Raw genomic sequence first — 13,290 nt, 5'->3', positions numbered from 1 at the left:
TAGGATGAGATTAAGGGCAGAAAAATACCACTCAATTTGGCAAATCAGGAACTCTCAAAGCTTGCAGGCCAGTTTCAATGTCATAGTAGGGTCAAAGACTCATGATTACCTCAATTCTGGTAGGAAGGAACTGAAGATACCACATATTCCTGTCTTACTAAAAGGATTTTTTTTTTATATACAGAAAAGTCCCCCCCCCCCCAAAGTTCACATGAGAATACAAACGATTAGGTTACACTGTTTGCTTTCGTTAGGTAAAGTCCAAGTTGTAGTTGAGCCCCTCACTCTGAAGATGTGCCATAGATCCTTACGTTGTGCCAGTTAAGGGAGAGCTTGCAAAAGAGGATTCTTAATCTCTGGCCCATGGACGAACGATATCATTGATGGGTTTACGAAAAACACTATCCCAAATCCTGCCTCCAAACTCTGCAAAATTTTGTGCGTGTTTTTTTTCCCAGAGAGATATCATCCACAGCTTTGACAAGAGTTATTATTAAGGACATGTACCATTTATTCGTCTGAAAACAGAGTGACCAACTGGCCTTGAAGCCTAAACGTTAGACTGTTACTTGATTCCTGCCTGGTCTTTTGCAGGCTCTGAATTTATTCCACTGCACTAGAGGGTTCCTTCCACACTCCCAAGTAGGTATCCTGGCGCAGCCTCCATCCAGAAGCTTTGCCCTATAGCAAACGTCCGCTTTTGAACAATTTGTCCCGCGGCCCACCCGGATTTTTGGAAAGAATGCACGACAAGCTAGGAAACAGAGGGAGAATGGGAAGGGAATATACGGTTTTCGGCTGCCATGTGGCTATTTCGCGAGGATATGAGTTTTATATTTGTTAATTTTATAATGTTAAACTTTAATAATAAATAATTGTTGAGAATTGATTATCCAGAACTGCTTATCAAAGTTTGCATGGTAGTCAGGCCCCGCCCCCCGGCCCCGCCCTCCCTCAATGGTGTCCCGTTTTACCAATGTTAAAATTTGGTCACCTTACCTACAGCTGTGCTGCCCAAATCGAGCTTTCTAACCTTTAATCAGCCAAAGACACTCCCCTACTGCCCTCATATCCTAAACCGCAGCGCCCAGACTGCGCCTCTCCTGACTTCCCCTACCACAGCACCGGAGACTTGGAGGGCTTTTGCGCGCGCGGTCTTCTGGGAAGAGCTTTACGATACAGTGGCCGTCATTTTACGACAGAGCAAGGTTGCTTTCTGGCTGTCAGATTTCCCCACGGTCTGAGTTAGTGGCACTCTCCGTGGTAGGCGCCGGCTACGACGCAGACATGAGGCAGAAGCGGAAAGGTATGAAAGGGCAGGGAGAGGCGAAAATGGGGTGATCCGAAAGGGGCGAACGCTCCGGCGATCGGATGCCGAACCCAACTTTTCCCGCGGGTGTCCTCCCCTTTCCTCCTCTCTCCCTCCTTCTTCTCTACCATTAGCACCACAGGTCGTGCCTCTGTTACTTGGTCCCAGAGGCACCTTTTTAGAACTCTGGAGTGCTGACTCGCATCGTTTGGAAAGATTTAAACCTTTGATTATAGGTGGACATGTTTTCTCTCGAATTGTTTTGTGTTGTGTTAGCTTCGCCTCCTTAATTAAAGGCAACGTGGTACAGCAAAAAAAAAAGTGTGGAAGTTGCATTGGTTGGAGTGTTCACTATGCTGTTTGCAGTGGTGTTTTAACTTGCCTTCGCCTCGTTTTTCACATCTGTAAAATGGGATGGTACCTGCCTTACAGTGTTATTGTGAGGTTTCAAATGAGATAAAGACTAAATGAAAGGGTTCCGTGACTGCCAGGGCTTTCTCACCCATCCCTCTGTCTAATAATGGCTTTGTTATCTTCGTACATTAGGTTTTTCCATAGGAAGAATGCTTGCTGATAGCCTCCAAGCTGAAATCCCACCACTATTGTCACTAGAGAAAGACTGGCACTTTTTGCATGGAGGAAAAGAGCTTAGATTGGCCTGGCTTGGATAAATGCCCATCCTTGAACCAATCATTGATCTTATGATCATCCTGTATGATGAGATCATATGAGAAAATGTCAGCTTCTGTTATTGCCTTCTGGTGAAAAGAGGAACCCCACTCATCAAGAGAAGTCATGATAGTGGACAGGCTATACAGTATTTTAGAAATACATTAAGAGCTTTATTAGATAGGGGTATAACTCATGTTCCTCCTTTGCAATACTACTTCTGCAGACACCTGTGTTTGAGTTTCAGTCTCACCTCTTAGTAGCATCTTTATGGGATAGGCAAATCTTCCTGTTGCATCTAACTCATCTTGTTCTGAGAATCAGTTGAATTAATGTATCTAATTGTTCTTTATGAACTCCTAACTATCATGCAAATATTAATAATTACAAATCTGGAGATCAAGGAAAGATAGTAAAACTACTTTGGTTTTTTCCTGTATGATTAGGTTCTCATGTTTTCCTGTATGATTAGGTTCTCTCTCTCTCATGTTTGTTTCTCTCTTTTCTGTATCATTTCTTGTGTCTATCCATAATAGTCTTGTGGTGTATGTGCTTTTTTTTTTTTGCAGACAGAGTCTCACTCAATTGCCCTGGGGTTGAATGCCCTGGCATTATAGCTCACAGCAACCTCAGACTCTTGGGCTAAAGTGATCCTCTTGCCTCAGCCCTCCTGGTAGCTGGGACTACAGGTGCCCACCACAATGCCCAACAATTTTTTTTTATTGCAATTGTCATTGTTGTTTAGCAGGCCTGAGCTAGGCTCAATCCCACCAGCTTCAGTGTATATGGCTGGTGGTACCCTACTCACTGAGCTACTAGTGCCAACCCAATGCCCAGCTATTTTTAGGATGGGGTCTCTTTCTTGTTTAGGCTGATCTCAAACTCCTGAGCTCAAGTGATCTACCCACCTCTACCTCTTAGGATTACTGGTGTAAGCCACCATGCCCGGCCCCATGTATGTGCTTTTAAAGGGACCTCTTCTCATACGTGGATGAAGGCATATATATGTATTTTTAAATTAAAGATACCAAAGATAGGCTCAAATTATAAACAATAGAAGTTTAGTGTCTTGTAAACTTGAGCTTTTCACTTGGTATATTTGGAATGATTTTGGAGGGACAGTTGCTACTAAATCAAGGTTTAAAATCTTTGTTGAATAATACGATTTTTGACATTGTTGAATATTATCTTTCCAGGAGATCTTAGCCACGCAGAGCTGATGATGCTGACTATAGGAGATGTTATTAAACAACTGATAGAAGCCCATGAGCAGGGGAAAGACATCAACCTAAATAAGTAAGTGGACTGGTAAAAAGAGAGCAACCCTGTTCTTAGGTGTAGAGCTCGTCTATGAAATTATCTAATACTACTCGTTAGCTATTTCCTGCTTTATTTTATCTAAGAATTTTAGATTTCTGCTTTGCCTTCTCGCTCATTTCTTTGCGGCAGAATTGTCTCCTAGACTAATAATACTAATGAGTTCCGACATTTACTGGGCATTTACTGTATGTTCCAGGCCCTGTAATTAGTACATTTTTATATATTACCTCAGTTAATTCTTCCAAGAACTCTATGAGGTAGATATTGATTGCAGCCTCCTTTGACAGATGGGTAATGTGAGGCATACAGAGGTTAAGTAATTTTTCCAGGGGTAAATAACTAGTGATTGGCAGAGCTGGGGTTTGGAATTTGGTCATCCATCTCCAGAGTCCAGAAGCGATGTCTCTCTCTCTCTCTTTCTCAGAAATCGTCCCTTTGCAGCCCTTCATCTAATCCAGCCTTTCTCTGCTTTAGAATCTCTTTGAAAAGTTCATCCGCGTCCTTTCCATATTGGTGTTCAGCATGGATTTTGCTACACCTTCAAGTCACAGTGGTCTTTCATGTCTGCATCTATTTTTTTAAACTATTATTATGTATTATTTCCATATAGAGCTTCCCTGATATGAATGAACAGGGTTTTCCCCCAACCCCAGCTCATCTGGTCACCACATGCATAACCTTTCCTGAGACCCTACTCTCTGTTACTTGAGCTATCTTAGTATTTTGTACCTTCCTCAAACATCACGCTTGTTAAACATTTGCTAATGGGATAAATGAGTAAATAATTATCCTCTTTTGACTATGCAGACATTTATATTTCACCAATTTTTCTAAAGTATCATCATCCTGGGACGCTTCTCCTCTGGTTTTCTTTCTGTTACTCAATAGTGAGAAGAAGAAGCCATTGATTCACAAATTTTGTCTTTCTCTTTCCTTAAATCCACTCTTGTCACAAGGTAAAAGGATAGAGGCGTGATAGGAGTTAAGGATGGTATTTATAGGGTATCATTTTATTAGCTTGTCCTGAAAATACTATTATCTCAATAATGCCAGATCCTTTACTTTCAGGGTGAAAACCAGAACAGCTGCCAAATACGGCCTTTCTGCACAGCCCCGCCTGGTGGACATCATTGCTGCAGTCCCTCCTCAGTATCGCAAGGTCTTGGTTCCCAAGTTAAAGGCAAAACCCATCAGAACTGCCAGTGGGGTGAGTAATTCAACTCATGACATGCTGACACCCTGTGTATCTGTCTGTTCTGGCAGAAGTCCATGGAACCCCTAGGTAGTGAGGTGGAGGGGGTAAATTCACACTAATGAAGTCCCTGTGTTATCTGTGCTGGAGTTTTGGGCCATCTTAAACTGATAGATTCTATTGTAATTGTTACTTATAAAATGTACATTTGAGAAGTAGGTAATGGTGCAGAGTCATTCTATATATGTTAATTGTGAGTGCTGTGGGAGTCCAGAGGACCGAAATTCTCCTGCAACTAAAGAGGCTCCGGAAGGCCCAGAAGAAAGATGTGGCTTGCTTGACCTATAAGCCAAGAAGAGCAGGCCGGGGAAGTTACAGGATCGAGGGCACAGGGAGCTAAGGCCCAGAGATGGAAACGATAGGAAGGGTGTGGTGCATGTAGGGAACTGTAAGTACTCCAGAGGGACAGGAGTTGATAGTTTCTTTGAGAAAATAGCATAGAACTTGGCCTATAGTAGGCTCTCAATAAAAGATTATTGAACTGGACTGAGCTTATCAGTGGTATATGTGGGTATCACTTTAAATAAAAATGTTTGTTTGAAAATCTATACAAACTGTAGATCTATATGAATCTATGTCTGAACTCACGCAGTCTGCCTGCCTCTGCTTCCCAGAGTGCTCGGACTATACGGGCATGAGCCACTGCACCTGGCCATCTCCATTTATTGTGATGCACAAATTATCCCAGATTTGACGGGTGGGAGCTCTTTCAAGCTGGTTTCTGTGTCTTTTTGAAATGTCCCAATCATTCTTTGAGCAGTTTCTACCTTTCTGGCACAATGAAATGTTCCAGGCTCATCTTGTACATTCTTTGCCCCTGCCCAGGATCAGCCATTTTTCTAAGGATCCCTGGTTCCATTTAGTGGAGAACGGTATTTAGAAATCAAGATCTTAGAGCTACGTGTGCATATTTCTATTAGGGAGTTGCTGCTCCCATAGCCTCTCAGTGGACTAAGCTAGGAGGCGTGTCTGTGTACAACTACATATGTACACGCCCTCATGTAACACGTTCTCATCTGTATGTATTTGTGTATCTACTTACGTTGAAAACTCTGAGTTCTGGTGGAGGCTGAGGCAGGAGACTCGCTTGAGCCCAGGAGCTGGAGGTTGCTGTGAGCTGTGAAGCCATGGCACTCTACCCAGGGGAATAGCTTGAGGCTCTGTCTCAAAAAAAAAAAGAAAAGAAAACTCTGAGTTCACAATACCTTCAGTTCTATCCAGCCCATGGAGTTCATCCTAGTTCTTTCCTTTTTCAGAGTTATAATTTCCTCCTCTGAGTGAGAAATCTGGTTTGCATTAACTTTAATGTATATCCTTAGTTGACCAAATGATTCAGATGTGGCCAGTGTTGTGTCTCTGCCACCACCTCCATTGCTTATGCCACTTAGTCTCTGGGAGACCCCTCTGGAAAAAAAAAATTTTTTTTTTTTGCAGTTTTTGGCCAGGGTTGGGTTTGAACCTGCCACCTCTGGCATAATGGGGAGCCACAGGCGCTGCCCCTCACCAAATAGTTTACACACAGCCTCTGAAAAAGTTCCTGACTTAATAGTCCTTGCTATAAATATTGAGTTGGATTAGTAAGAATAGAAAAAAAGGTATCCAGTGGACTCAATACTATTATAAAACCAATAAATAAACACTTACACACTCATATGAATGTAAAACCCAAATATAGTCTATCAAGAGGGAGGGGTGAGGAGGGGAAGGAGAGGGGGGATGATTGGTGGGAGGTGGGAGGGCATTTGGTGGAATCTCACCTAATGTGCACAATGCAAGGGTATATTTCAAAACAACTAAGAGTAAATTTTAAATGTCTTAACACAAAAAATAAATAAGTGAGGTGATGGCTGTCTTAATTGGTTGGACTTAAGCTTTCAACATTGTGTATCAAATCATCACATTGTGCCCCATAAATGTATAGACTTATGATTTTAATGATAAATTAATAAAAAAAATTGAGATCCAGTGTGTCCACCAGGAGTATGAGTTCCAAAAGGTTAGGTTTACATATAATTTCATGGAAATGCATAGAGTAGGTTTTTTTACAGTGTATTTTAGTGAAACAAATCAGAGAGAAGGAAAGAGTAAGAATCACTGTGGCTTTAAAAATTAATTATTTCACGCTTAATTTATTATATACTGGCTCTGCACCTGTAGCTCAGAGGTTAGGGTGCTGACCACATACCCAGGGCTGATAGGTTCAAACCCAGCCCAGGTCTGCCAAACAATGATGACAATTACAACAAAAAAATAGCCGGGTGTTGTGGTGGGCACCTGTAGTCCCACCTACTTGGGAGGCTGAGGCAAGAGAATCACTTGAGCCCAAGGTTTGAGATTGCTGTGAGCTGTGATGCAATGGCACTCTACTGAGGGCGACATAGTGAGACTCTGTCTCAAAAAAAAAAATATATTATATATTGTACAAACTCATATGTGCATACATATATACATCTTAAAGATTATTAATATTATTAATATTAATATTTTTAAAAGATCACCCTTGGACCCAATGGTGCCCAGCTTAAGAAACAGCATTATCAATACTTTCACTTTTCTGACTGGATTCCTTTCCCTCCTTATTAGAGGGAACCACTCTCTAGAATTTTGTATTAATTATTCTATGGTAGCTTTTTAAAATTTATTTTTGCTTTGTAGATTGCTGTTGTGGCTGTGATGTGCAAACCCCACAGATGTCCACACATCAGTTTTACAGGAAACATATGTGTGTAAGTAGGATGATTTGGTAAAGTTGTGTGTGTATGGTTGTCCCCTAGAGCCTTTGACCCGTACATGCTGGTGATAGCTAAAACTTTGACTTAACAGATTTATAGATTAGTTCATTGAAACAGGCAACCAATGATAGGATATTTCAGTGCTTTAAAATTGGAACATGCGACTATTCTAACTTGTTGTAGTATCCAATAAAAAACACATAGGTTGTGGTGCTCAAAACAGTCGACATTCTGTTAACTTGATCAATAAAACATGGAAATATGAGGTGCCTAAATTCCCCAAATGTCAGAAATTTAAGAAGAATTTGGGGTTAGGCAAGGTGGCTCACAACTGTAATTGGCGCACTTAGGGAGGCCGGGGTGGGAGGATTGCCTGGGGCCAGGAGTTCAAGACTAGCATGAGCAACAGAGCAAGATCCTGCCTCAAAATTAATTAATTAAAATAAATTTGGATCAGAAAAGTATCATAATAAAAAATTGTCCTTACAAATAACCTTTAGGTTTCTGAAACTTAGCTATTGAGAAGAATTAGCAGACGAGAATGCATGATTCCAGGTAGGAAGAGTCAATAGGAGGAAGATTTTCATGAGTGTCATTACCAGGAGGGCACTGTGAGTACTGATCCAAACTTAGGGAGATTTACTTCCTATGATTTCCTCCTAAAAGCTTAAACCTCTAAAATAATAGTGACTAGTGACTACAGTATTTTGAAAATGAACGTAACAGTGTTCCTTTACATTATTTATCTTGTCTACTGGTTATTAGAAAATACAGCCTTTACAGGAAACGGTTAAAGGTAGGCTCTTCTTTGAAAATAAAGCTCATTTCATATCAGGATTTTATGAAGACTATAGATAATTAAACTCGACTGTTGAACAAAGTTTTGTGTCTGACATTTTGTTCCTTTTTTGTGTCGGCAGATACTGCCCCGGAGGGCCTGACTCAGACTTTGAGTATTCAACACAGTCTTATACTGGATACGAGGTAAAGTGATTTGAGGGTGTCCTGAGGAAGTGTTAAATCATACTTTATCCATGGTATGGTTTTACAAATACTGGTTTTCTTCTTTTGTAGTTTTTGGCCGGAGCTAGGTTTGAACCCACCATCTTTGGCATATGGGGCCAGCACCCTACTCCTTTGAGCCACAGGCGCTGCCAATATCTAAATACTGGCTTTCTTAAAAAAATTTTTTTCTGATTATAAAAGTTATTCATTCATTCACTAAATATGTCTACTGTGTCACTAAATGAATCTGTGTCTGTGAGTGCCGTATCTTATTCTAGTCACTGGAGAAATACTTACATAAGCCCTTATTATTAATATATCCCAGCACTGTTCTAAGTGCTTTTTAACTTTGACCTTACAGTATTTTCAAGAGAGAGTATTACTATCCCAGCCTACACATGAGGAAACTGAGGCCCAGAAGGCCCAGAGACACATTGTTAATATGTGACAACCAGGTGTTGAATGCTGTGCTTCAAACCACTACATTGTACTGTCAGTGAAAAAGGTGACAAGGTCCTCAGTTCTGTGGAATTGACATTCTTATAATGAAAGACAGACAGTAAGGAAACAAACAAGAGAAATCTCAGATGCTAATAAAGGCTAAGCAGAGAAGTAAAATTAAGTAAGAATGGGAGCTGGAGCTAGTTTAACTTGGGTGGTTAGGAAGGGATTATCTAAGGACACGTTACTCAAACTGAGTCCTGAGGGAAAAGGAGGAAGGCTGTCAGGAAAGAGAAGTAGCGAGAACAAAGGCCTGAGCGGGACAGATGGTGGAGGAACACGGTGGAATTCTGGAACACTGCGGGTGAGGGGAAGCAAGAGGCTGGGGACAGACCGCTGAGGGGAGACTCTGGATTTTACCGAAGGTATCATGAGAAGCTATTAGGATTTAAAGTAAGGGGATGATACAACCTGGTTTAGGTTTTTTAGAGATCATTTTGATGGCCATGCAGAGAAAGGTTAGAGTGAGGAAAGTAGGAGACCAGTGAGCTGCTTTTACAGGAGGCCCCTCCTGAGAAGAGGTCAGAAGCCCGGAAATCACATGACTATTTCTTCTCACGTATGTTTTCCTTTTTTATTGCTTAAGCCCAAGAGTTGGAGGTTGCTGTGAGCTGCTGCAGCACTCTACGGAGGGCAACACTGGGAGACTGTCTCATATTCCATTGTGTGACAAGAGTATAAAGTCTATTTGTTAGGCCATGACAAACTGTGTTGTGTTTAAGAACCTTATTTAAAAGTTATTTTGCTACATAACTCTTTTGAATAATGCATACACATCAGTGTCTCTGAGTAGTAGAACACTTGGGTGACCCAGGATATTCCATAAGTGTTCACGTAACTGTCACATGGGCAGCGGAGATCAACCAGATGCTACTCAGGACTGAACCAAGAAAGGAATGTAGGTACAAGCCAGGTTTTTAGGATTCAAGACCATAGAGACTTTTATTTCTAATGCAATCCTTCTGAAATTACTTTTTACATTTATTTGTATTTATTTTTTTATTTTGAGACAGAGTCTCAAGCTGTTGCCCTGGGTAGAGTGCTGCACAACTCACAGCAACCTCAAACTCTTAAGGGCTTAAGTGATTCTCTTGCCTCAGCCTCCCAAGTAACTGGGACTATTGGTGCCCACTGCAAGGCCCAGCTACCATGTTTCCCTGAAAATAAGACACAGTCTTATATTTATTTTTTCTCAAGAAGACAGACTAGGGGCTCAGCACCTGTGGCTCAAGCAGCTAAGGCGCCAGCCACATACACCTAAGGTGGTGGGTTCGAATCCCCAGCCCGGGCCCGCCAAACAACAATGACGGCCGCAACTAAAAAAATGGCCGGGCGTTGTGGCGGGCGCCTGTGGTCCCAGCTACTTGGGAGGCGGAGGCAGGAGACTCGCTTGAGCCCAGGAGTTGGAGGTTGCTATGAGCTGTGATGCCATGGCACTCTACCCAGGGGGACAGCTTGAGGCTCCATCTCAAAAAAAAAAAAAAAAGAGAAGACACACTAGGGCTTATTTTCAGGGGATGCCTTCCTCTCCACACTGACATGCGTGGCGTGGGTATGCAGATATGCTGCATAGCCATGCCCATCACTAGGTCTTATTATGGGATAGGGCTTATATTTAACAAATGCATAGTAATCCTGCTAGGGCTTATTTTTTGAGTAGGCCTTATTTTCGAGGAAACACAGTATTTTGTTGTTGTTGTTGTTGCACTTGTCATTGTTTAGCTGGCCTGGGCCCAGTTTGAACCCGCCAGCCTCGTTATATGTGGCCGGCGCCATAACCACTGTGCTACGAGCACCACTCACTTTTTATATTTAATTTGATGTGAACATAAAATATTTCTCTTTTTCTCTTAGCCAACCTCCATGCGAGCTATCCGTGCCCGATATGACCCTTATCTGCAGACAAGACACCGAATAGAACAGGTACATTTTTTAAGAGCATCTTTTAAAAATTAGATGTTTATAGTTAGTAAGAAGTTACCATTGCTTGATTTGGATTGAAACTGAAATAAGAACTACAAAGGTATTTTTCTTCTTGTAAGTTTTTAATATTTGTCTGAGGGTAGGAGACTGTTTTGCAGTGCCCAGCGAGATCAAAAATGCTACTTATTTAGAGACTGTTTTTAGTTTTTTGAGGATTTGATGCTTTCTAAATTTCTTTAACTTTATAGAACATCATTTATAGTATGAAATTTTGGGAGGGAAGGTGTGTGAAAATTCTTAGACAAAGGTGATTGGGTTGAATTTTATCTTCCAAAAGCCAGATCGAGAAGTATTGCAATTGGTTGACCAGGTGGGAATAGGGAATTGAATCCAGAGGGTTACAAGAGCTTTGGGGGGGTTATGCGATTGCTCTGATCATGATCGTAGTGGTGGTTACCTAACTCTAAACATCTATCAGAATGCATCCATTATGCACTTCAAGTTAGTTGATCTTATTGTATATAAATTATATCTCAATATAGCTGATTAAAAACAAATACTATATAAAATGACCTTACACTGCTGAAGTAATCTGAACATGAAAACAGATTTTGTTTACAAGTTTAGTTTCAACTTGTCCAGTTTTAAAAACATAAAGCACTGTCTATCGTTTAACATATAGTGGGGCAAATTCAAAATCTAAGATAAATGTACTCAGCCTTACCATGAAACTAATTTATAGCTTTCATAGGAAAGCTATAACCCAATTTTAGCCCAGGAATATGGGGAGAGGGAAGGGGAAGGGAAGAGGGAGGGTAGGTGGAGAGAGGGTGATTGGTGGGATCATGCCTATGGTTCATGCTATAAGGGTACATGTGAATCTCTCTAAATGTAGAATATAAATGTCTTAACAATAACTAAGAAAAAGACATGAAGGCTATGTTAACCAGTTGGATGAAAGTATTTCAAATTGTATACAGAAACAGTACACTGTACCCCATGATAGTATTAATGTACATGGCTATGATTTAATTAAAAAAAAAAAAAGTAATATATGCCACAGTCAGTAAGTTCCAAAACATGGCTACTTTGTCACCTCTGGAGGTTCCAGTTAAGTCTCCTTCAGGTCCTAGCAGGATGTTCTGAAAAAACTACCAGGGTGATCTTGGTGTGTATCTCTTGTAAAAAACCCTAGATAGAGAAATAGAGCCTTCTGTTAGCATTGAAATGTGTGTTCACGTGTGTTTGTGTATATTTTGTATAAATTGTTACATGCCATTTTTAAAAACAAGTTTAAAAATATGTCTTTTTGTTCCTATTAAGCATAGATCTCTTTTATATACAATGTTCATTCTAGTTTATAGTTTGGTAATGTTCTTAACTCTCTTTTTTCCGAACCTAAGATATGGTAAGAAATTTAAATACCTGTTTTTAAAACTTTGAATCTTGGCTCCTTGTAGTTGACACAATGAAAGATTTATACCATTCTAAACCTTAGTAGGGGAGAACTAGAATTTCACTTTCTAATCAATCAGACTTTTGCTTTTTTTTTTTTCCAGAAAGCAGGCTTAAGGAGCCATCTCCTCCAGTCCATTTTAAGCTGCTTCCTTGACCTTTTTCCTTTCTAATCTACGGTTTTTTCTTCCACTGCATCAAGTCCTGACCACGTGGCATGATCGTACATGTATAATGGTTGCACAGTCCCAAGTGCATCTTTTTTGCCCCCAAGGCTTACCGCAAAGTCTGGCATAAAATACGTGATCAATAAACATTTATTCTTTTGTATACATAGTATTTGTCTTTATTGTTTTCTAGTTTATATTCCTGGTGTTTTTAGATTTCCACTTAACTCTATAGGTATTCAAGTCAAGCTTCTTGTTTATTATTTTTAATTTTCACTCTCCCTCCTTAATTGAGCTATAATTATTTTTTTTCTCTCAGACTCGAGTATTTTTTAATGACAGAATTAGCTAAATATGTTAAATTGCTTCCCATTGTTAAACTATATTTATGAAAATACTGCCAAATAAAATGAGAGACTTGTAGTGCCTTCTTAAAGAAGTTGCTTACATCTATGTAATGCTAATGAATTTTTATGTCTTTCAGTTAAAACAACTTGGGCACAGTGTGGATAAAGTAGAGTTTATCGTGATGGGTGGAACGTTTATGGCCCTTCCAGAAGAATACAGAGATTATTTTATTCGAAGTTTACATGATGCCTTATCCGGACATACTTCTAACAATATTTACGAGGCAGTCAAGTAAGAAATTTCTTACTTTATCGTAGTCTCTAACATGGTTGCCTGTGAGAATTCTTTCTGCTCTACGTCCATAGTCTTCTTATCTTTCCTGTTTTTTAGGAAAGCATTATTTCCACTGACAATAAAAAAAGGTGAATATGGTCTGTTGATATAATGGTATTTTCAAATAAAGAGATGGTCGGTGAAGATACTTCCAACCCAAGGCTGGTCTGAACTATAGGCGTGGTTTTGATTGAGTTAGTTGAGTTTCCAGCACATGCAGGAAGAGAACTAGAGGTGCTCTTTATCAACAAAACAAGGTGCTATTAATATTATTTA

General features: G+C 40.3%; 2 protein-coding genes across 3 annotated transcripts in view; one reads left to right on the top strand and one right to left on the bottom strand.

Annotated features, from left to right (window-relative positions):
• Nucleotides 1-1,085, bottom strand: part of NUGGC (nuclear GTPase, germinal center associated) — a 45,975-nt gene extending 44,890 nt beyond the window's left edge. Inside the window, exon 1 of one of the 2 annotated variants that reach the window (XM_023515598.1) lies at nt 1,000-1,085. The gene's annotated coding sequence lies outside the window, so the exon portion shown is untranslated. The remainder of the gene's footprint in view (nt 1-999) is intronic. The other variant, XM_012807703.2, reaches the window with a different exon arrangement.
• Nucleotides 1,086-1,184: 99 nt separating this feature from the next.
• The window catches only part of ELP3 (elongator acetyltransferase complex subunit 3), a 68,317-nt gene continuing 56,211 nt past the window's right edge, over nt 1,185-13,290 (top strand). Inside the window, exons 1-7 of the mRNA XM_003793939.3 lie at nt 1,185-1,306; nt 3,175-3,274; nt 4,367-4,505; nt 7,206-7,276; nt 8,203-8,266; nt 10,643-10,711; nt 12,818-12,972. Of these exons, the coding sequence (XP_003793987.1) occupies nt 1,288-1,306; nt 3,175-3,274; nt 4,367-4,505; nt 7,206-7,276; nt 8,203-8,266; nt 10,643-10,711; nt 12,818-12,972 (617 nt within the window). The 5' untranslated portion in view covers nt 1,185-1,287. The remainder of the gene's footprint in view (nt 1,307-3,174; nt 3,275-4,366; nt 4,506-7,205; nt 7,277-8,202; nt 8,267-10,642; nt 10,712-12,817; nt 12,973-13,290) is intronic.

This window comes from Otolemur garnettii, unplaced genomic scaffold (assembly GCF_000181295.1).
Source record: "Otolemur garnettii isolate 467f Iridium unplaced genomic scaffold, OtoGar3 scaffold00074, whole genome shotgun sequence".
Classification (NCBI taxonomy): domain Eukaryota; kingdom Metazoa; phylum Chordata; class Mammalia; order Primates; family Galagidae; genus Otolemur; species Otolemur garnettii.
Note: the sequence above shows the minus strand (reverse complement) of the source record. Positions and strands in the feature narration are given on the sequence as shown.